Raw genomic sequence first — 22,747 nt, forward strand, 5'->3', positions numbered from 1 at the left:
GCGGCAAATTCGAATGCCGCGGAACACCCTTTAAAAGTCTATGGGAGAAATCAAAAGTGCTAATTTTAAAGGCTAATATGCAAGTTATTATCATAAAAAGTGTTTGGGGACCCAGGTCCTGCCCCAGGGGACATGGATCAATGCAAAAAAAAGTTTTAAAAAAGGCCGTTTTTTCAGGAGCAGTGATTTTAATAATGCTTAAAGTCAAACAATAAAAGTGTAATATCCCTTTAAATTTCGTACCTGGGGGGTGTCTATAGTATGCCTGTAAAGGGGCGCATGTTTCCTGTGTTTAGAACAGTCTGACAGCAAAATGACATTTTGAAGGAAAAAACTAATTTAAAACTACCCGCGGCTATTGCATTGCCGACAATACACATAGAAGTTCATTGATAAAAACGGCATGGGAATTCCCCAAAGGGGAACCCCGAACCAAAATTAAAAAAAAAAAATGACGTGGGAGTCCCCCTAAATTCCATACCAGGCCCTTCAGGTCTGGTATGGATATTAAGGGGAACCCCGGCCAAAATTTTTTTAAAAAAATGACGTGGGGTTCCCCCTAAATTCCATACCAGACCCTTCAGGTCTGGTATGGATTTTAAGGGGAACCCCGCGCCAAAAAAAAAAAAAAAAAACGGCGTGGGGTCCCCCCAAAAATCCATACCAGACCCTTATCCGAGCACGCAACCTGGCAGGCCGCAGGAAAAGAGGGGGGGACGAGAGTGCGGCCCCCCCCTCCTGAACCGTACCAGGCCACATGCCCTCAACATTGGGAGGGTGCTTTGGGGTAGCCCCCCAAAACACCTTGTCCCCATGTTGATGAGGACAAGGGCCTCATCCCCACAACCCTGGCCGGTGGTTGTGGGGGTCTGCGGGCGGGGGGCTTATCGGAATCTGGAAGCCCCCTTTAACAAGGGGACCCCCAGATCCCGGCCCCCCCCTGTGTGAAATGGTAAGGGGGTACAAAAGTACCCCTACCATTTCACTAAAAAACTGTCAAAAATGTTAAAAATGACAAGAGACAGTTTTTGACAATTCCTTTATTTAAATACTTCTTCTTTCTTCTATCTTCCTTCATCTTCTGGTTCTTCTGGTTCTTCTGGCTCTTCTGGTTCTTCCTCCAGCGTTCTCGTCCAGCATCTCCTCCGCGGCGTCTTCTATCTTCTTCTCCTCGGGCCGCTCCGCACCCATGGCATGGGGGGGAGGCTCCCGCTCTTCTCTTCTTCTTCATCTTCTTCTCTTCTTCTCTTCTTCTCTTCTTCATTTTCTTCTCCAGGCCGCTCCGCATCTGACGCATGGTGACTTGACGGGACTTCCCTGTGATGTCACGGGGAATGCCACAGGGAAGTCCCGTCATGTCCCGTGCGTCAGAGGGGGGCGGGGTCACTGGGTGGCCCCACCCCCCGTTATTTAAGAACTGTCAGACGAGGAGCGCCGTCACACAGCGGGAGCCTCCCTTCATGCCAGCATGGATGCGGAGCGGCCTGGAGAAGAAAATGAAGAAGAGAAGAAGAGAAGAAGAGAAGAAGATGAAGAAGAAGAGAAGAGCGGGAGCCTCCCCCCCATGCCATGGGTGCGGAGCGGCCCGAGGAGAAGAAGATAGAAGACGCCGCGGAGGAGATGCTGGACGAGAATGCCGGAGGAAGAACCAGAAGAGCCAGAAGAACCAGAAGAACCAGAAGATGAAGGAAGATAGAAGAAAGAAGAAGTATTTAAATAAAGGAATTGTCAAAAACTGTCTCTTGTCATTTTTAACATTTTTGACAGTTTTTTAGTGAAATGGTAGGGGTACTTTTGTACCCCCTTACCATTTCACACAGGGGGGGGTCGGGATCTGGGGGTCCCCTTGTTAAAGGGGGCTTCCAGATTCCGATAAGCCCCCCGCCCGCAGACCCCCACAACCACCGGCCAGGGTTGTGGGGATGAGGCCCTTGTCCTCATCAACATGGGGACAAGGTGTTTTGGGGGGCTACCCCAAAGCACCCTCCCAATGTTGAGGGCAAGAGGCCTGGTACGGTTCAGGAGGGGGGGGGGGCCGCACTCTCGTCCCCCCCTCTTTTCCTGCGGCCTGCCAGGTTGCGTGCTCGGATAAGGGTCTGGTATGGATTTTTGGGGGGACCCCACGCCGTTTTTTGTTTTTTTTTTGGCGCGGGGTTCCCCTTAAAATCCATACCAGACCTGGAGGGTCTGGTATGGAATTTAGGGGGAACCCCACGTCATTTTTTTTTTTAAATTTTGGCCGGGGTTTCCCCTAATAACCATACCAGACCTGAAGGGCCTGGTATGGAATTTAGGGGGACTCCCACGTCATTTTTTTTTTTTATTTTGGTTCGGGGTTCCCCTTTGGGGAATTCCCATGCCGTTTTTATCAATGAACTTCTATGTGTATTGTCGGCAATGCAATAGCCGCGGGTAGTTTTAAATGAGTTTTTTCCTTCAAAATGTCATTTTGCTGTCAGACTGTTCTAAACACAGGAAACATGCGCCCCTTTACAGGCATACTATAGACACCCCCCAGGTACAAAATTTAAAGGGATATTACACTTTTATTGTTTGACTTTAAGCATTATTAAAATCACTGCTCCTAAAAAAACGGCCGTTTTTAAAACTTTTTTTTGCATTGATCCATGTCCCCTGGGGCAGGACCCAGGTCCACAAACACTTTTTATGACAATAACTTGCATATTAGCCTTTAAAATTAGAACTTTTGATTATTCATGTTCGTGTCCCATAGACTTTAACGGTGTTCGCGTGTTCGAACGAACTTTTTTCCTGTTCGCATGTTCTGGTGCGAACCGAACAGGGGGGTGTTTGGCTCATCCCTAATCAGCACGTTCCTCTGCGTACCCCCTGAAATCACTTAACACTTGTTTCCTAGAAATAAAAATGTTTGCCTTAAAGTTGTATTAAACATAAAACTTTAACAAAAAACTCTGCAACAAAAGCAAATTATTATATTGCAGATGTAGTGGCTGTATTAGCTTTCATTTTTTTTTTTTTTTCACTCACTGATCTTGCCAGCAAGTCTGCTAATTTTCAACTTCCTTTAACACAGTGATCCCCAAACTGCGGCCCGAGGGCCGGATGTGGCCCTTTGCCTGCCTTTATCTGGCCCCCGGAGCACCATTCCATCCACTGATACCGATGATGGGGCACCATTACTCCCACAGACACCAATGATGGGGCTCCATTATTCTCACTGACATTAATGATGGGGCCACTATTCCTCCCACTGATACCAGTGACGGGGCACTATTTCTCCCACTGATACCAATGATGGGGCACTATTCCTTCCACTGACACTAATGATGAGGTAAGATTATTCCCACTGACACTAATGATGGGGCACAATTCCTCCCACTGACACCAATGATGGGGCACCATTCCTCCCACAGACACCAATGATGGGGAACTATTCCTCCCACTGACACCAATGATGGGGCACAATTCCTCCCACTGACACCAATGATGGGGCACCATTCCTCCCACAGACACCAATGATGGGGCACCATTCCTCCCACTGACACCAATGATGGGGCACCATTCCTCCCACTGACACCAATGATGGGGCACTATTCCTCCCACTGACACCAATGACGGGGCACTATTTCTCCCACTGATACCAGTGATGGGGCACTATTCCTCCCACTGACACTAATGATGGGGCACCATTATTCCCACTGACACAAATGATGGTGCACAATTCCTTCCATTGACACCAATAATGGGACACAATTCCTCCCACTGATACCAATGATGGGGCACCATTTCTCCCACTGACACTAATGATGGGCCACCATAACTCCTACTGACACTATTATTCCTCCTTTGAATACCAACAATAAGAAATGATTCCTCCCATTAGAACCAATGATGGGGCGTTGTTTACTCCCACTAATGCCGGGGTATTTTACACTCCCAATGGCCACAGTCTGCCTTCCTAAACCCTAAACTGGCTCTTTGTTTAGAACGTTTGGAGACCCCTGCTTTAATGGACCATACTATCCAGCAAAACTGGCACTTAGTGGGTTGAGACAAACCATTTCAGACTGAAAGGGGTGCTAACAGTGATCAACTTTGCTTGATTTATGTAAAACCTTTATCTCAAAAGCAAAAACCCGAGTAACGCTCACCTTTGCAGCAGAGATCAAAAAGCATTTTATGTATACAATCTCAGAGAAAGGGGCTCAGTGCACTTAACCGCTTGCCGACTGGCTCACGCCGATATATCTCGGCAGAATGGCTCTGCTGGGCAAAACAACGTATTGGTACATTGTTCCGTTTAAGAGCCGCTGGAGGCGGGGGACCTGATGCGCGTGGCCGGCGGACCGGACGCCGCCGGCCACCCGTGATCGCGGGCACGAGAGCCAGCAGGGGAGAGGAGACATATCGTTTGTTCTTGGTAAGTAGGAACAGCGATATGTCTCCTCCCCCAGTCAGTCCAATCCCCACACAGTTAGAACACTGAGGGAACACACATTTAACCCCTTGATCGCCCCCTAGTGTTAACCCCTTCCCTGCCAGTGACATTTACACAGTAATCAGTGCATTTTTATAGCACTGATCGCTGTATAAATGTCAGTGGTCCCAAAAATGTGTCAGAAGTGTCCGATCTGTGCGCCACAATGTCGCAGTAGCGCTAAAAATCGCAGCTCCCCGCCATTACTAGTAAAAAAAAAAAAATAGAAATATAATAAAAATCCCATAAATCTTTCCCATAGTTTGTAGACGCTATAACTTTTGCGCAAACCTATCAATATACGCTTATTGCAATTTTTTTTTTTTTTTTTTTACTAAAAATATGTAGAAGAATATATATTGGCCTAAACTGATGAAGAAATTTGTTTTTTAAAAACATTTTTGGGAATATTTATTATAGCAAAAAGTAAAAAATATTGTTTTTTTTTTTTTTCAAAATTGTTGCTCTTTTTTTGTTTATAGCGCAGAAAATAAAACTGCAGAGGTGATGAAATACCACCAAAAGAAGGCTCTGTTTGTGGGAAATTTCGTTTGGGTACAGCGTCGTGTAACCGCGCAATTGTCAGTTAAAGCGACGCAGTGCCGAATTGTAAAAAGTGCTCTGGTCAGGAAGGGGGTAAAATCTTCCGGGGCTAAAGTGGTTAAAGTGTTACTAAACCCACAACAGTGAAATCAGTCTGTTTTTGCAGTAAAGCATGCTTGTTATACTCACTGCGGAACCTAAGGGGTTAAAGCGGAGTTCCGCTTAAAAAATAAAAAAGCTACAAATGCTGCAGCTACTGACTTTTAATAATCAGACACTTACCTGTCCCAGGTTCCAGCAATGAGGGGGAATGAAGCCCCGCCGGTCTCCCCCTCCTCTCTGCGGTGCCGGCATTGTAACTGTGGGCGCCCGGCTGTGGCTTCACCGTGCTGTGATTGGCCGGGCAATCATCTCGGACCTGTGACGTGTCCCAGATGATTGCCGAGAGCGAGGGGGGAGAGGTGATAGGAAGTGCCATCCTACTGTGGCACACGGAGAAGGAGAGCGTGTTTTCAGGGGACCCCAGAAGTAGAAGCTCGGGGCTTCTCTCTGCAAAACCAGTGCACAGAACAGTTAAGTATAACATGTTTTTATTAAAAAAAAAAAAAAAAAATTACCTTTACAATCTCTTAAAAGCGGTGTTCCGCCTGGGGGAAAAAAAATAAAAGTCAGCAACTACAAATATTGTAGCTGCTGACTTTTACTATATGGACACTTACCTGTCCAGAGGGCCCACGATGTCGGTCCCCCAGCTGATCTTCGGATTGACTGTCGGGTGCAGCCACCGCCATTCCAGGTAAGGGAACCCAGCATTCAAGCCTTTCGGCTTCATGGCCGTTCCCTAATGCGCATGCACAAAGGGCACTGCGCATTCTGATTGGCCCTGGCCACTTGCCGCCCATGCTATAGCCGAAAGACGGCTACAGCGCCGGCTTAAATTGCTAGCAGGGCGTACATGGACATCCTCCCGTTCTCGTGCTTCTGTGATCGCCGATGTCCGTGAGACTCAGCTGATTATAGTTCGGATAAAGGGCCAATCACAGCAGGCCCTTTACCATGTGGAAAAGAAGAAAGGTAACAGCGCTCTCTGCAGGGACAACTCAATCCATACACCAGGTCCACTCACAGGTGCCGAGGCTCGATGTGTCCCAACACACTCCAATGCAACAGTAATAAGGAGAGCCGGCAAGACTGTAATCCGTGAAGTGTCGTTTATTGGTACAACAGAGTGACAATAAAACAAAGCTGACGCGTTTCGGCAATAGCCTTAGGCTTCTAAGGCTATTGCCGAAACGCGTCAGCTTTATTGTTTTATTGTCACTCTGTTGTACTAATAAACGACACTTCAAGGATTACAGTTTTGCCGGCTCTCCTTATTACCCTTTACCATGTGATCAGCTGTCAGCCAGTGACAGCTGATCACGGAAATAAACAGATGCCGGTTATCGTTTTTTTTCCTTCACGCTGTCAGCGTGAAGGAGAAAAAAGCAGAGGCTTCTGTTAGAGGGATTAGAGGGGCATATGTCCCCTTAGCGCCCGCATGCACTACTAATCAGTGCCACCTATCAGTGCCCACCAGTGCCACCTATCATTGCCCATCAGTGCTCATTAATGCTGCCAATCAGTGCCTTAACATAAGTGCTGCCTATCAGTGCCGCTTACCAGTGCCTATCAGTGCTGCCTAATAGTGCCCATCAGTGCCACATAACAGTGCCCATCAGTGCTACCTATCAGTGCCCATCAGTACCACCCATCAGTGCAGCCTCATCAGTTCCTCCTGATCAGTGCCCACCAGTGCCACATATCATTGCCCACCAGTGCCACATACCAGTGCCCATCAGTGCCACCTATCAGTGGCCATCAGTGCTCATTAATGCTGCCAATCAGTGCCTTAACATAAGTGCTGGCTATCAGTGCCGCCTATCAGTGCTGACTAATAGTGCCCATCAGTGCCACCTATCAGTGCTACCTATCAGTGCCACCTATCAGTGCCCATCAGTACCACCCATCAGTGCAGCCTCATCAGTGCCTCCTGATCAGTGACCATCAGTACCACCCATCAGTGCAGCCTCATCAGTGCCTCCTGATCAGTGACCATCAATGCCGCCTCATCAGTGCCACCTATCAGTGTCTATCAGTGCAGCCTCATCAGCGGACATCAGTGAAAGAGAAAAATTACCTGTTTTCAAAATGTTATAACAAAATATGAAAAACGTTTGGTTTTGTTTATTCAAAACTTTTTTTGTTTAGCAAAAAATAAAAAACCCAGAGGTGATTAGATATCACCAAAAGAAAGCTCCATTTGTTTGGAAAAAATGATAAAAATGTCATATTTGTAGTGTAGTGTAGCATGACCGCGCAATTGTCATTCAAAGTGTGAGAGCGCTGAAAGCTGAAATATGGTCTGGGCAGGAGGGGGGGGGGGGGGGGGTATAAGTGCCCAGTAAGCAAGTGGTTAAGAATACATACTTGAATATCATTTATTTTTTAAAACAGAGTTTAGTGTCACTTTAAATCTCAAAACTTGCGCATTTCATGTAAGATTGCTGGACAGATGTACCAAGCCTGCATTGGACACGGCTATGTACATAGAGGCTGCGGCGTTGACCTATTTTAGGAAATGTTTGCTTTTTATTTTCATAATTCTTGCCAGGGAATGAGGGAGGTTTTCCTACCAGTAAACATACTTAATAATTCAGTAAGTTTAATTTTCAGAAACTCGAAAGCCATTTAAACCCTTCGCTGCCAGGTGCTGCTCGCAGACATGTTTTCACAGCAGATAATATATGATACTGGCCGTGCTCGTTTATCATTCCCAAAATGTAATTCCTATAGTAAATATGTCTTACATCTTAACACCCCCTTTCCCAAACCTTTTGGCCCCTTTTTTGCTGGGTTTTATGCTTTTTAAGTTTTAATACTTATGTATTCCAAAGGCTTCAGGCCGGTCATTTAACGCCGTAGGGTCCACTTCGCCTCTTCCATAGCTCCCAACTGTCCCTGATTTCGAGGGACTGTCCCTGATTTGGAGCAACGTCCCTCTGTCCCTCTTCCTCCTCATTTGTCCCTCATTTTGGTCTGATCTATATAGTTGTATATAAAATGCACTTTTTATCTTTCAAAAAGTGTTTCCCAGTGCTAAACCTTTCATCCAATTTCTAAATTGCCGCATTTGTACATTTTAAAAGCCAATATAAAGGAATAGTAGTGGTAAAAAAAGTCCTTGTGGATTTAAACCTTTTTTTGTTATTTCTCCTTTAAGGGGGTGTGGCAGAGGGTGTGTCCTATGCCTACATATGTTTGTTAGTAGGTGTCCCTCATTCCCATCTCAAAATGTTGGGAGGTATGCCTCTTCTCTTGGCTGGGTTTTCCCTTGCATGTCCCCCCTCGGGTCTACAGCGACTGCACTTTCAAGTGCACTTGTAGTGCAAAGTGGATTTGACTTGTAAATCAACCCCAAGGTGTAACTCATATAATGAAAGCGACTCTGTCCCCTTTAAATTGGATCTTCTTTCCTCCAGTCTCTTATTCTCCACTGCTTAGATCCACAGGTATGGCCCCTTTAATTGGTGCCCTCTGTCAGTAATGTTTGCTGCTCTCCACTCCTCCACCATGAAAAGAACAAACACTCCATAGTGCTTTATTTTAAAATACAACCTTTATTTCCAACCCACTATTAGAACCGAACTCACATTATAAGGTGCATACCAGCGCACCCACAGCACTCAAATCCTACATGGCCGGCTACCCTGTTTCCCCAAAAATAAGACCTAGCGTGATTGTTGGTGATGGCTGCAATATAAGCCCTACCCCCCCAAATAGGCCCTGCTCTGTTTCCCCGAAAACAAGCCCTACCCTGAAAATAAGACCTTCAAGGACTTTAACTAGGGCTTATTTGGGTGGTAGGGCTTATATTGCAGCCAGCACCGACAATCACGCTAGGTCTTATTTTCGGGGAAACAGGGTAGTAACACAAGTACCGCATTTCCTGTATGGGCATATAGCCAAGGCACTGACACGTTTCGTCACAAGGACACGTGACTTCCTCAGGGAGACATTTAAAGGGGACACAGGCGCTTTATGACCTTTCATTATATGAGGGTTCTATATTTAAGGTGGGAGCACAACTGGTGGTGGTATTCACAGGAGGTTGAAAAGTGAAGTGGATGCATTATTAAAGCAGGTATTCATGAATATGTTGTATTAAAGAAGACACAAAAAAGACTGTGCTTTATATGGACATTGTTATTTATTTATTTAATTTTTTCATATGTATGTTTTGATAAAAAAATCAAGTAGTAATAGCGCTACTCCTTTTTATTTTTACCTTGTATCTCACTACATTGACACATTGTATTTCACTACAATGGTACGCTGACTATTATGAGCAGACCACAGTTTAATTTTAAGGCCACCATCGTCTTCAGGAAGCAACTGATTGCCTTAATTTTCAGCCGCTGGAATAAGAAATCTTTTCGGTAGTATTTTATCTCCGGTACTGTTACCAGTGATATGATTAAAGCAGTTTCTATGTGGCAGTAGTGAGCGGTAATGAGATAATTAAACCCCAGGGTCCTCGTTGTACTTATGGGACTTCATAATCTCCCGTATCCTTCCGAGCTCCTGCTCTTTTCTCTAAAGATAAAAATAAACCTGGAATACATCTGTGGACCTTTTTTTTTACTCTGCTCTGCAGATAAGAATGTAAAAACTTAGCAGCTTGCATTAGGGGGACACAATGGCCAGGACTTTTTATGTGGAGTCACATTAAAAGTTGAAATTCCAACAGCCATTTTTTGATGTGAATCTATAGGTCAGTGGTCTCTAAACTGTGGTCCTTTGCTAGCCTTAATCCAGCTCCTGAAGCATTTTTCTTTCCACTGACACCAACAATGAGGCACTATTATTTTCAATGACACCAAAAATGGGGCATACAGTAATCCCTGCTACTGATATAACTGATGGAACACCATTCATCCTACTGATACCAACGATGTGGCACTATTCCTCCCCTTAAAACCAAGGGTGGGGCACATTACCTCCCACTGATACCAACAATGGAGCAACTTCCAATTACACCAATTATGGGGTACTATTCCTCCCACTAATACCAGTGAGAATGGGGGGGCAGCAAAGGGAAAAGAAAGACAGATTCTGGTGGTAGGGGACTCAATTCTTAGAAGGACAGAGAGGGCAATCTGTAACCAAGACCTGAAGCGCCGAACAGTATGTTGTGTACCGGGCGCTCGGGTTCGGCACATCACGGATCTTTTGGACAGATTACTGGTAGGGGCTGGGGAAGACCCAGCTGTCATGGTGCACGTTGGCACCAATGACAAAGTCAGAGGCAGATGGAGTGTCCTAAAGAACGATTTTAGGGACTTAGGAGCTAAATTGAGGAAAAGGACCTTAGGTAGTATTCTCAGGAATATTTCCGGTACATCGAGCCACACCAGAAAGGAAGAGGGAGATTAGGGAAGTAAACAAGTGGCTGAAGAGCTGGTGTAGTAAGGAGGGGTTTGGGTTCCTGGAGGACTGGGCCGACTTCTCAGTCGGTAACCGGTACTATAGAAGGGACGGACTGCACCTAAATGAGGAGGGTACAGATCTGCTGGGAATGAAGATGGCCAAAAAGTTAGAGGGGTTTTTAAACTAGGCGATGGGGGGGAGGGTCCAGAGGCAGAGATAGCCAGCGCGGAAGATATTCCAGAGGGTAGTATTGGGGGTATTAGTGGCAGGTTAACCAAAGCACAAAAACACAAGGTGAGTATAGTAGCAAGTCCTAGTTGCAATCTCGAAACACCCAATACGAGGACCAAATGCGACTGGTCTAAACTATGTGGCATGTTCACCAATGCCAGGAGCATGGCAGACAAGATGGGTGAACTAGAGGTACTGTTGTACGAGGAGGATTTGGATTTTGTGGGAATTTCAGAGACCTGGTTCAACAGCTCTCATGATTGGCTAGCAAACATTCAAGGGTATACCCTTTACCGCAAGGATAGGGAGGGTAAAAAAGGGGGAGGGGTATGCCTATATATCAAGAATAATGTACAAGTGAATGTGAGAGATGACATCACTAAGGGAGCTAGGGAGGAGGTGGAATCCTTATGGGTAGAGCTCCAAAGGGATGAAGCTAAGGGGAAAATAATACTGGGAGTATGCTATAGGCCTCCTAACCTGAGGGAGGAAGTGGAGACGGATCTCCTATCACAAATTGGATTAGCAGCAAGGATGGGAAGTGTTATCATAATGGGGGATTTTAATTATCCAGACATAGACTGGGTGGAGGGAACCGCGCATTCATTTAAGGCTCGCCAATTCCTTAATGTCTTGCAGGACAATTTTATGGGTCAGATGGTAGACGCACCAACTAGAAATAAATCATTACTGGATCTACTGATTACCAACAATACAGACCTGATCACGGATGTGGAAATACGGGGCAATTTAGGTAACAGCGATCACAGGTCAATTAGTTTCAGTATAAATCACACAAATAGGAAACATAAAGGGAATACAAAGACACTGAATTTCAAAAGAGCCAACTTCCCTAAACTACAAACCTTGCTAAAAGGCATAAACTGGGATAAAATATTAGGAACAAAGAATACGGAGGAGAGATGGGTTTGCTTTAAGAGCATATTAAATAAGGGCATTAGCCAATGTATCCCATTGGGTAATAAATTTAAAAGAGCGAACAAAAGTCCTGGATGGCTTAACTCCAATGTAAAAATGCATATAAAAGCACAGCAGAAGGCCTTCAAAAAATACAAGGTTGAGGGATCATCCTCAGCATTTAGACTTTATAAAGAATGCAACAGGAAATGTAAGGGTGCAATTAGGACGGCTAAGATAGAACATGAAAGACACATAGCGGAGGAGAGCAAAAAAAATCCCAAGAAATTCTTTAAGTATGTAAACAGTAAAAAAGGGAGGACAGACCATATTGGCCCCATAAAGAATGAGGAAGGACATCTGGTTACAAAGGATGGGGAGATGGCAAAGGTATTGAATTTATTCTTCTCCTCAGTCTTCACGAGTGAATCAGGGGGCTTCAGTAACCAAAACTGCAGTGTTTATCCTCATGACACAACACAGGAAGCACCTCCATGGTTAACAGAGGACGGAATTAAAATTAGACTTGAGAAACTTAACATTAATAAATCACCGGGACCAGATGGCTTGCATCCAAGGGTACTTAAGGAACTCAGTCAAGTGATTGCCAGATCGTTGTTCCTAATTTTTACAGATAGTCTACTGACTGGAATGGTACCAGCTGATTGGAGAAAAGCCAATGTAGCACCAATATTTAAAAAGGGCTCAAAATACATCCCTGGGAATTACAGACCAGTTAGCCTAACATCAATAGTATGTAAACTCTTGGAGGGGATGATAAGGGACTATATACAAGATTTTAGTAATAAGAACGGTATCATTAGCAGTAATCAGCATGGATTCATGAAGAATCGTTCTTGCCAAACCAATCTATTAACCTTCTATGAGGAGGTGAGTTGCCATCTAGATAAAGGAAGGCCCGTAGACGTGGTGTATCTGGATTTTGCAAAAGCATTTGACACAGTTCCCCATAAACGTTTACTGTACAAGATAAGGTCCATTGGCATGGACCATAGGGTGAGTACATGGATTGAAAACTGGCTACAAGGGCGAGTTCAGAGGGTGGTGATAAATGGGAAGTACTCGGAATGGTCAGGGGTGGGTAGTGGGGTTCCCCAGGGTTCTGTGCTGGGACCAATCCTATTTAATTTGTTCATAAACGATCTAGAGGATGGGATAAACAGTTCAATGTCTGTATTTGCAGACAATACTAAGCTAAGCAGGGCAATAACTTCTCCGCAGGACGTGGAAACCTTGCAAAAAGACCTAAATAAATTAATGGGGTGGGCGACTACGTGGCAAATGAGGTTCAATGTAGAAAAATGTAAAATAATGCATTTGGGTGGCAAAAATATGAATGCAATCTATACACTGGGGGGAGAACCTCTGGGGGAATCTAGGATGGAAAAGGACCCGGGGGTCCTAGTAGATGATCGGCTCAGCAATGGCATGCAATGCCAAGCTGCTGCTAACAAAGCAAACAGAATATTGGCATGCATTAAAAGGGGGATCAACTCCAGAGATAAAACGATAATTCTTCCGCTCTACAAGACTCTGGTCCGGTCGCACCTAGAGTATGCGGTCCAGTTCTGGGCACCAGTCCTCAGGAAGGATGTACTGGAAATGGAGCGAGTACAAAGAAGGGCAACAAAGCTAATAAAGGGTCTGGAGGATCTTAGTTATGAGGAAAGGTTGCAAGCACTGAACTTACCGTATTTATCGGCGTATAACACGCACTTTTTTTCCCCTTAAAATCAGGGGAAAGTCGCAGGTGCGTGTTATACGCCGATACCATGCGATCCCAAGCTGTCAAAATGTCAAAATCGCCGACCGCGATTTGAAAATGGCGCCGCCGGCGCCGAAATACACAGAGCCGGTCCTCGGCTCTTTCCGGCGGCTCTCGTTCACTTTCGGCTCCACTCGTAGTCCCGAGCGGAGCTATCCGAACCTACTCGGCTAGGTTCGGATAGCTCCGCTCGGGACTACGAGTGGAGCCGAAAGTGAACGAGAGCCGCCGGAAAGAGCCGAGGACCGGCTCTGTGTATTTCGGCGCCAGCGGCGCCATTTTCAAATCGCGGTCGGCGATTTTGAAGACAGGGGATCGAAGGCTGCACTGGGGAAGGCTGCACTGGGCAAGGCTGCACTGGGCAAGGCTGCACTGGGGAAGGCTGCACTGGGCAAGGCTGCACTGGGGAAGGCTGCACTGGGCAAGGCTGCACTGGGGAAGGCTGCACTGGGGAAGGCTGCACTGGGGAAGGCTGCACTGACAAGGCTGCACTGACATGGCTGCACTGACAAGGCTGCACTGACAAGGTTGCACTGGGGAAGGCTGCACTGACAAGGCTGCACTGACAAGGCTGCACTGGGGCAAGGCTGCACTGAGAAGGCTGCAATGATGGGCATTTAAATGTAAGTTTTTTTCCCTTCAACTTCCCTCCTAAAAGTTTTTTTTCCTTAAAATTCCCTCCTAAATTGGGGTGCGTGTTATACGCCGGTGCGTGTTATACGCCGATAAATACGGTATTCTCTCTGGAGAAGAGACGCTTGAGAGGGGATATGATTTCAATTTACAAATACCGGACTGGTGACCCCACAATAGGGTTAAAACTTTTTCGCAGAAGAGAGTTTAACAAGACTCGTGGCCACTCATTAAAATTAGAAGAAAAGAGGTTTAACCTTAAACTACGTAGAGGGTTCTTTACTGTAAGAGCGGCAAGGATGTGGAATTCCCTTCCACAGGCGGTGGTCTCAGCGGGGAGCATTGATAGCTTCAAGAAACTATTAGATAAGCACCTGAATGACCACAACATACAGGGATATACAATGTAATACTGACACATAATCACACACATAGGTTGGACTTGATGGACTTGTGTCTTTTTTCAACCTCACCTACTATGTAACTATGTAACTATGTAACCAATGATTCCTCCCACTGACATTAACTATGGGACACTATTCCTCCCCCTAATACCAAGGGTGGGGCTACTTTTCCTTCACCCCACTGATACCAACAATGTGGCACTATTCCTCCCACTGATAACAGCAATGGGGCACCGTTTCTTCCCCTGACACCAATGATGGGGTACTTTTCCTCCCACTAATATCAATGATGGGGCATAATTCCTCCCTTTGACAATAATGATGGGGCACTATTCCTGCTTCTGCTGTCAACGGGTGCTATGTAACCTTTTTCTTCCTATTGACCACTAAGCCTGAGGCCCTGTTTACTACCACTGGCCACAGTCAGGGCCCCCTAAAGTCTGGAGGACAGTAAACTGGCGCTTTGTTTGGAAAGTCTGTGGACCCCTGATATAGGTGCATGATTGATATAGGACAAAGCCTCTTATACTCTGCCCAAATAAATGAATGGCCTTTGGTGTAGGTGCCTTTAAAGAGAACCTGTCATTATGCCCATTAACCATTTCCCCAGGATGTAATCAGGAGTGGCCAATCTCCTAGATGCTTACAAAGTCTTGAGAGAAGGGGGGAAGGTCATAAACCATGTGTAAATTCCGGCATGGAGCCTACACAGGAACTAGATTCAGCAGTACACCAAAGGGCTGGTCATCTTGCAGGCTGACCCACTCTCCCTAGAGGGGCATGATCCATATATTCATCCATGAGGAGGTCTTCAACTTCGTGGGAGCATCAGAGACCTGGTTTGACAGCTCACATGAAGGGGAGAGGTGTGAATGTATATCATGAATGATTTACTGATGAATACGAGGGATGACATTTTTAACAGGGCAAAGGGGGTGGAATCCTTGTGGCTGGAGCTACAAAGGGAAGAAACAAAAGGAAAATGATTAGCTACAGGCCCCCTAACCTGAAGGACGAAAAGGAGACTGATCTCCTTTCACAGTTAGAAATGGTGGTGAAGCAGGGCAATGTGATTATCATGGCGGACTTCAATTACCCAGGTATTGACAGGGCAGATGGAACTGCTCACTCATATAAGGCTCATCATTTCTTGAATGTCTTGTGTCTTGGAGGAAAATTTCATCTTGTGCCTTGGAGGACAATTTCATGTGTCAATTTGTGGATGCCCTAACTAGACAAATGGTTTTTCTTAACCTACTAATTACAAACAGCACAGAGCTGATTGAGGATGTAGACGTATGTAAGGGATGACTTGCGATCACAGGGTAATTATGTTCACTGTAAATCATGGGAAAAGAAGACACGAGTGTAGGACAAGAACAATATAGAGATACAAAACTTGAAGCTAACTTGAACTCTGAACTTACCTCCAGTTAGTTTGAGGTCATGTCCCCAAGTTCTTGACTTAGGTTTCATATTGAAAAAACTACCCTCCTGAACCTTATTCACCCCCTTGATGTATTGAAAAGTTTCAAATGTCTCCCCTTTCCCTTCTTCCCAGACTGAACTTATTAAGTTCAATATGTTTTATCCGCCAGACCTTTCACCATTTTTGTTACCCGTCTCTGGAGTATCTTATCAATATCTTTCTGTAAGTGAGGTCTCCAGAACTGGACACAGAATTCTAAAAGAGGTCCCACTAAAGATTTATATAGGGCAATCAGAACCTCCTTCCTCCTGCTGGTAATCCCTCTAGTGATGGATCCGAGAATTCTATTTGCTTTTCCCACTGCCTGGTCACACTGTTTACTCATTTTGCAATCATCTGAAATAAGTACCCCCAAATCTTTTTCTTCTGTAGTGCTGGCCAACACTGTACCCCCAATGCTGCACTCTCTCAAGGGATTATTTTTCCCTAGGTGCATTATTTGCCATTTAGAAACATTGAACTGCAGTTTCCCAATCTTCCAGCAATGTCAAATCATGTTCCATATTACAGACACCTCCAGGAATATCAACCCTGTTGCACACCTTTGTATCATCAGCAAAAAGGTATACCTTGCCCAACAAACCTGTAATTATACCACTTATGTAGCAGTACCCCTGTAGGGACTGCCAGTAGTTGTGGTCTGTCTGTCACCCTGCACAACCAGGCACACAATCCTCAGCCACTTGGTAGACAGAAAACTTTTATTTACTATTTATTGGGGGGGTTAAACTTGGATGGGGTTAGGGTAGGTATGGGATGCCCACTTGATTGCAGAAAAATAGAGACTTGGGATAGAACTATATACACTCCCTGTATATACACCTCCTCACTTCCAACTCCAGAACATCACTTAGTTACAGTTCCTCCAGGACCAGCTAGCACTGTAGTTTAGGCCTGACAACGGCTCAGCCAGGCCTAAGAAAAATGCCCCTTGCAGGCAGGGACTGCAGGCCCCTTTAGTGTAGCAAAAATTGAGGTAGACCTAGTGCTAGCTGTCCCACGTGACTACTGATGCCAGCACCACATTTTCAGGCCCTGCCAGCCCTCCTGGCTGCAGCTACCTCTTTCCACCGCCCATGCCACCACGGTCCACTCCACTGGCTCTGCACCCATCCCAGACTGCATACTCCCAGTCTTCTCAGACGTGCCTCCCAGTCCTCCTGACTGTATGTCACTCACCAGCCCTCTTGGCTGCAACTTGTTGTTCCTCCTGGAGACTTGCCTGGCAGTGTTCTCCTGCTGTCCTCTCCTTGTTCCTGTATCTTCTGTCCAGGACACTTCTGTGTGTCTTAAGAGGGTCCTGTCCACACCCAAGCCCAGGTCCATGGTCACCCCCCAGACTGGGGAGCCCTCAAATGCAACGACAGCCTAACACTCCATCTCCAGCTTCCACCCAAACACTTCCTCCCCCAGCTGGGCTGACCCTGAGTATTTGAGGAGGCCTGCCCCCTGCCAATCCAAGTTGAAGATTGGTCAGGGCCCTAAGAATGCTCCAGGCAGCTCCACCTCACCTCTCCTCTCTTTCCAGACCATGCTAGCATGTTCTGGAAATAAGTGGGAGGTCATAGAGATGCTGCCTTGAGTTATCCAGCTCTCCTTGGCTTTCTGCCAACCCAGGAATCAAAACAGAGACAGGCTTGGCTGCCAGTCAGGCCTACAAAAATTTGCCTGCACTGACAAAAACCCTGTCTCACTCCTAGCCTACTAGAGGGTGCTACACTTACATATACAGTGCCTTGCAAAAGCACTCACCCCCCTTGGCTTTTTACCTATTTTGTTACAGCCTTTAGTTCAATGTTTTTTTAATCTGAATTATATGTGATGGAGCAGAACACATAAGTCTAAGTTGGTGAAGTAAAATTAGAAAAATATATACATAAAACTATTTTTCAGAAATAAAAAAATGATAATTGGCATGTGCGTATGTATTCACTCCCTTTGTTATGAAGCCCATAAAAAGCTCTGGTGCAACCAATTACCTTCAGAAGTCACATGATTAGTGAAATTATGTCCACCTGTGTGCAATCTAAGTGTCACGTGATCTGTCATTACATATGCACACCTATTTGAAAGGCCCCAGAGACTGCAAAGCCTAAGCAAGAGGCACCACTAACCAAACACTGCCGTGAAGTCCAAGGAACTCTCCAAACAAGTAAGGGACAATGTTGTTGAGAAGTACAAGTCAGGGTTAGGTTATAAAAAAATATCCAAATCTTTGATGATCCCTAGGAGCACCATCAAATCTATCATAACCAAATGGAAAGAATGTGGCACAACAGCAAACCTGCAAAGAGAGGGCCGCACACAAAAACTCACGGATCGGGCAAGGAGGGCTCTAATCAGAGAGGCAGCACAGAGACCTAAGGTAACCCTGGAGGAGCTGCAGAGTTCCACAGCAGAGACTTGAGTATCTGTACATAGGATGACAATAAGCCGTACGCTCCATAGAGTTGGGCTTTATGGCTGAGTGGCCAGAAGAAAGCCATTACTTTCAGCAAAAAACAAAATGGCACGCTTTGAGGGCATGTGGGAGACTCCCAAAATGTATGGAGGAAGGTGCTCTGGTCTGATGAGACTAAAATTGAACTTTTTGGCCATCAAAGAAAACGCTATGTCTGGCGCAAACCCAACACATCACATCACCCAAAGAACACCAGCTCCACAGTCAAACATGGTGGTGGCAGCATCATGCTGTGGGGATGTTTTTCAGCAGTCAGGACTGGGAAACTGGTCAGCGTTGAGGGAAAGATGGATGGTGCTAAATACAGGGATATTCTTGAGTAAAACCTGTACCACTCTGTGTGTGATTTGAGGCTAGGACGAAGGTTCACCTTCCAGCAGGACAATGACCCCAAACACACTGCTAAAGCAACACTTGAGTGGTTTAAGGGGAAACATGTAAATGTGTTGGAATGGCCTAGTCAAAGCCCAGACCTCAATCCAATAGAAAATCTGTGGTCAGACTTAAAGATTGGAAAAAAGGAGATGCAGCTCACAAACACTCTTGCTCTGGAATGACACCGCCCTAGTAAGAACTGGTTCCAGGTGCTGGCTTTGCTGGTTTGCAGTGAGGTAGAAAGAAATCCTGGATAGCTGCACTCTGGGATAAGGACATCTTTATTTCAATAAAATCCAAACATACAGTCAATAGCAGAGACGTACAGGGTGGTAGACTGCTAACGCGTTTCACATCATTTGTAAGCTACGAATAAGCATCCAAATGATGTGAAACGCATAAGCAGTCTACCACCCTGTACGTCTCTGCTATTGACTGTATGTTTGGATTTTATTGAAATAAAGATGTCCTTATCCCAGAGTGCGGCTATCCAGGATTTCTTTCTACCTCACTGCAGACTTAAAGATTGCTGTTCACAAGTGCAAACCATCCAACTTGAAGGAGCTGGAGCAGTTTTGCAAGGAGAAATGGGCAAAAATCCCAGTGGTAAGATGTGACAAGCTCATAGAGACTTATCCAAAGCGACTTGGAGCAGTGATAGCTGCAAAAGGTGGCTCTACAAAGTATTGACTTTAGGGGGGTGAATAGTTATGCACATTGACTTTTTCTGTTATTTTGTCCTATTTGTTGTTTGCTTCACAATAAAAAAAAAAAAATCTGCAAAGTTGTGGGTATGTTCTGTAAATTAACCGATGCAAATCCTCAAACAATCCATGTTAATTCCAGTTTGTGAGGCAACAAAACACAAAAAATGTCAAGCTGGGTGAATACTTTTGTAAGGCACTGTAGGTTAAATAGAACAGGACCTAGTACAGAGCCTTGTGGTACACCACTAGTAACTGGTCTCTGTTCTGAGTAAACCCCATTTACAACTACACTGTGGTATTTTCCCTTTAGCCAACTGCATTTCCACTGAACCACCCAAGGGTTAAGTCCCTAAAACTTTTGTATTCGATCTTTTTAAGATGACATTTACTGCAAGAAGCTAGCATTTCTTGTATATCTTCCTGTTCTAAAATTGCTGATAATTCTCTGTGTATTAATCTAGGTAACGACGTGGTAGAATGGCTCATACAAAAACTTTCCATCACAGAGGAAGGTGAGTCCCCTCTACATTACATTATTTTGTGAATGGTTTTTGTTATTGGATATTTAAAGGAATTTTGTACAGTGTTCAATAAATTGCCAAACCATGCTGTCACTCACTGTAGCTGAAACTTGGTTGCGGTTTATCAAATTACCTTTGTGAGAAACATCACCTAGAAGCTTCTACTCTCAAATTCTTGGGCAGTATGTTGCCTGCAGAGCTTGGTCACCTCCAACCTATGATTGGACAGTGTAAGACCAGCAGTGCACTAAGTCATCCTTACGTTCACTCTTCTATTGTCAGCATATGTGCATAAAAGAGAACCTGATTGGCCTCCCGGTGCCACCCCTTACAGTCTCATAAATTGGAAGAATCTGTAGTTTTTCTGAAATGACATTCACTTTTCCTCCCTCCTTAAAGTCAGCCAATATGGCCTCCAATCAAGTATCATTATGGACAGAAAATCCCATCTGGGTGTTTATAGTAGAAGGTGCTGTAATTGCTGTAGCCTTTTTTACTTGTTTAGTAACGTTCTACCCAAATTATGAAAATTGCATATGAATAGCCAAATTCAGGGCCCATTCACACTATTGTGTGGTGATAATGCACACACCTCAATGTGTGTTATGGCAGCCCGTTTATTTGCATATGAATACTTGTGTTATGTCAGCCCTTTCATAAATTACAATATTGAAGTCTAAACGCTGATCATTTGAATAGGCTGCCTATTGCACCAAATTACACAAATAAAGGTTCATATACCGTTTTTGGCAGGGTACCGCACCACAGTACACGTTAGTGCTTTAGCGCAGACCCCACACTGGCCCGTTGTTTGTCCCAGGTTCTATTGCCTCGTTAATGCACAGAAGTATTTGAAGAACTGGGATAGGGATTAGGGTAAGCCTTTGTATACCCAGAACTAATGAAAACTTTGTCTGAGGACTAGGACTGCCACCTTTTCTTCAAGCTAAACCCGAACATTTATGTGGCGCATGGCATGGCACCCCAACCACGGCACGATTTTGCCGCGATTGTCATCCGACAAATCGCGGTAAAATCACGTAAACAGAATCATGCGATGGCTGTTACCCAAAAGAAGTTTCGCGATTGGGGTGCCATTATCCCCATCCCCTCCTATTACAAATCTTCTTCCCCTACCAGCACAAATTCTCCTCCCTCCAATACCCCCCTGACAGGGGGTACCACGGGGCCCCAGCACATAGGGGGGCCCGGACAGCAGGGGGATCAGAGCAGCAGGCGGGCAATTACAGAGGAGGGGGGGCAATTACAGAGGGGGGGCAATTGCAGAGGAGTCAAAACATAATGGAGAGAGAGAGGGGACAGGCAGCTGCTGGTGTGGAAGTTTTTAATAAAATAAATGTTTAAAAACAATCCACTCACTCTCCATGTCAGAGCTGTAGGAATGTCAGTCTGTGAAGTCCGCTGCCACATTTTCCTGATCCACGCTGCTGTTTCACTGAATTGCTGGAGGAAACAGAGAGCCGCGGAAAACTCATGTGAACTGTCAACCTCTGACGATGGAGGCGTGGTTAAGCCTCCGGAACGCTCTGATTGGTCACAGCGTCCCAGGCTATCTGACAGGTCACTGCAGTTTTCCCGCAGCTCTGTATCCTTGGCTTCCTCTAGTGATTCAGTGAAACAGCAGCGTAGATCGGGAGAATGGGGCAGCAAACTTCATAGACTGACATGCCTACAGCTTTGACATGGAGAGTGAGTGGATTGTTTTTAAACATTTATCTTATTAAAAACGTCCCCACCAGCAGCTGCCTGTCGCTCAGAGCACAAGGACACCTGAAGGACACTATACTAACAGATGAGCATACTTTTAACTGATATCTTGTGAGTGCTTTGTATCTTTGTGATTAAATTGTTTTTACCAATACTATACTCAGGACCATCTTTAATATTGATTGGACCCTGGGCAAACATTTTTGCTCCCCCCCAGCCCCCATTCTGAGAAATACAATAAATAGCAGTTAGACTCCAAATCAGTTCACTGCAGCAGATCAGGCAGTGACTGGTTGCTAGAGGTTACAGCACACATTATGGCTCAATGATTAGTTGCTAGAGATTACAGCACATCATTTCTGCGTGCTGATTGGTTTTTAGAGGTTACTGCACATTATTACTGCTCGCTGATTGGTTGCTAGAGGTTACTGCACATCATTACCACTCACAATTTGGTTGCTAGAGGTTTACTGCACATCATTACCCCTCACCAATTGGTTGCTAGAGGTTACTGCACATCATTGCTACAAACTGATTGGTTGCTAGAGGTTACTGCAAATTACTGTTGCTCCTTACTTGGTTGCTAAAAATTACAGCAGATCATTACTGTTCACTGATTTGTTGCTGAAGGTTACTGCACATCATTACCACTCACTGGTGCTAGAGGTAACATCACGTCATTACAGCTCACTGGTTGGTTGCTAGAGGTTACAGCACATTATTAAAGTGCAGGGTTGAGGGTTGCGCTATGTACGGAGTGCAGGGTTGAGGGGTGCGCTGTGTACAGAGTGCAGGGCTGAGGTGTGTGCTGTGCATGGAGTGCAGGGTTGAGGGGTGTGCTATCTACAGAATGTAGGGTTGAGGGGTGCGCTGTGTATGGAGTGCAGGGCTGAGGTGTGCGCTGTGCACGGAGTGCAGGGTTGAGGGGTGCGCTGTGTACGGAGTGCAGGGTTGAAGGATGCGTTGTGTACAGAGTGCAGGGTTGAGGCGTGCGCTGTGTACAGAGTGCAGGGCTTAGGGGTG

At 45.4% G+C, this 22,747-nt stretch overlaps 1 protein-coding gene across 2 annotated transcripts in view; it reads left to right on the forward strand.

Moving 5' to 3' along the window:
* Positions 1–22,747, forward strand: part of RGS11 (regulator of G protein signaling 11) — a 266,061-nt gene that overhangs the window by 32,238 nt on the left and 211,076 nt on the right. For both annotated transcript variants that reach the window (XM_073636325.1, XM_073636326.1), the window contains exon 3: positions 19,937–19,987. In XM_073636325.1, coding sequence (XP_073492426.1) covers positions 19,937–19,987 — 51 coding nt within the window. The remainder of the gene's footprint in view (positions 1–19,936; positions 19,988–22,747) is intronic.

This window comes from Aquarana catesbeiana, linkage group LG06 (genome assembly GCF_042186555.1).
Source record: "Aquarana catesbeiana isolate 2022-GZ linkage group LG06, ASM4218655v1, whole genome shotgun sequence".
Classification (NCBI taxonomy): Eukaryota; Metazoa; Chordata; class Amphibia; order Anura; family Ranidae; genus Aquarana; species Aquarana catesbeiana.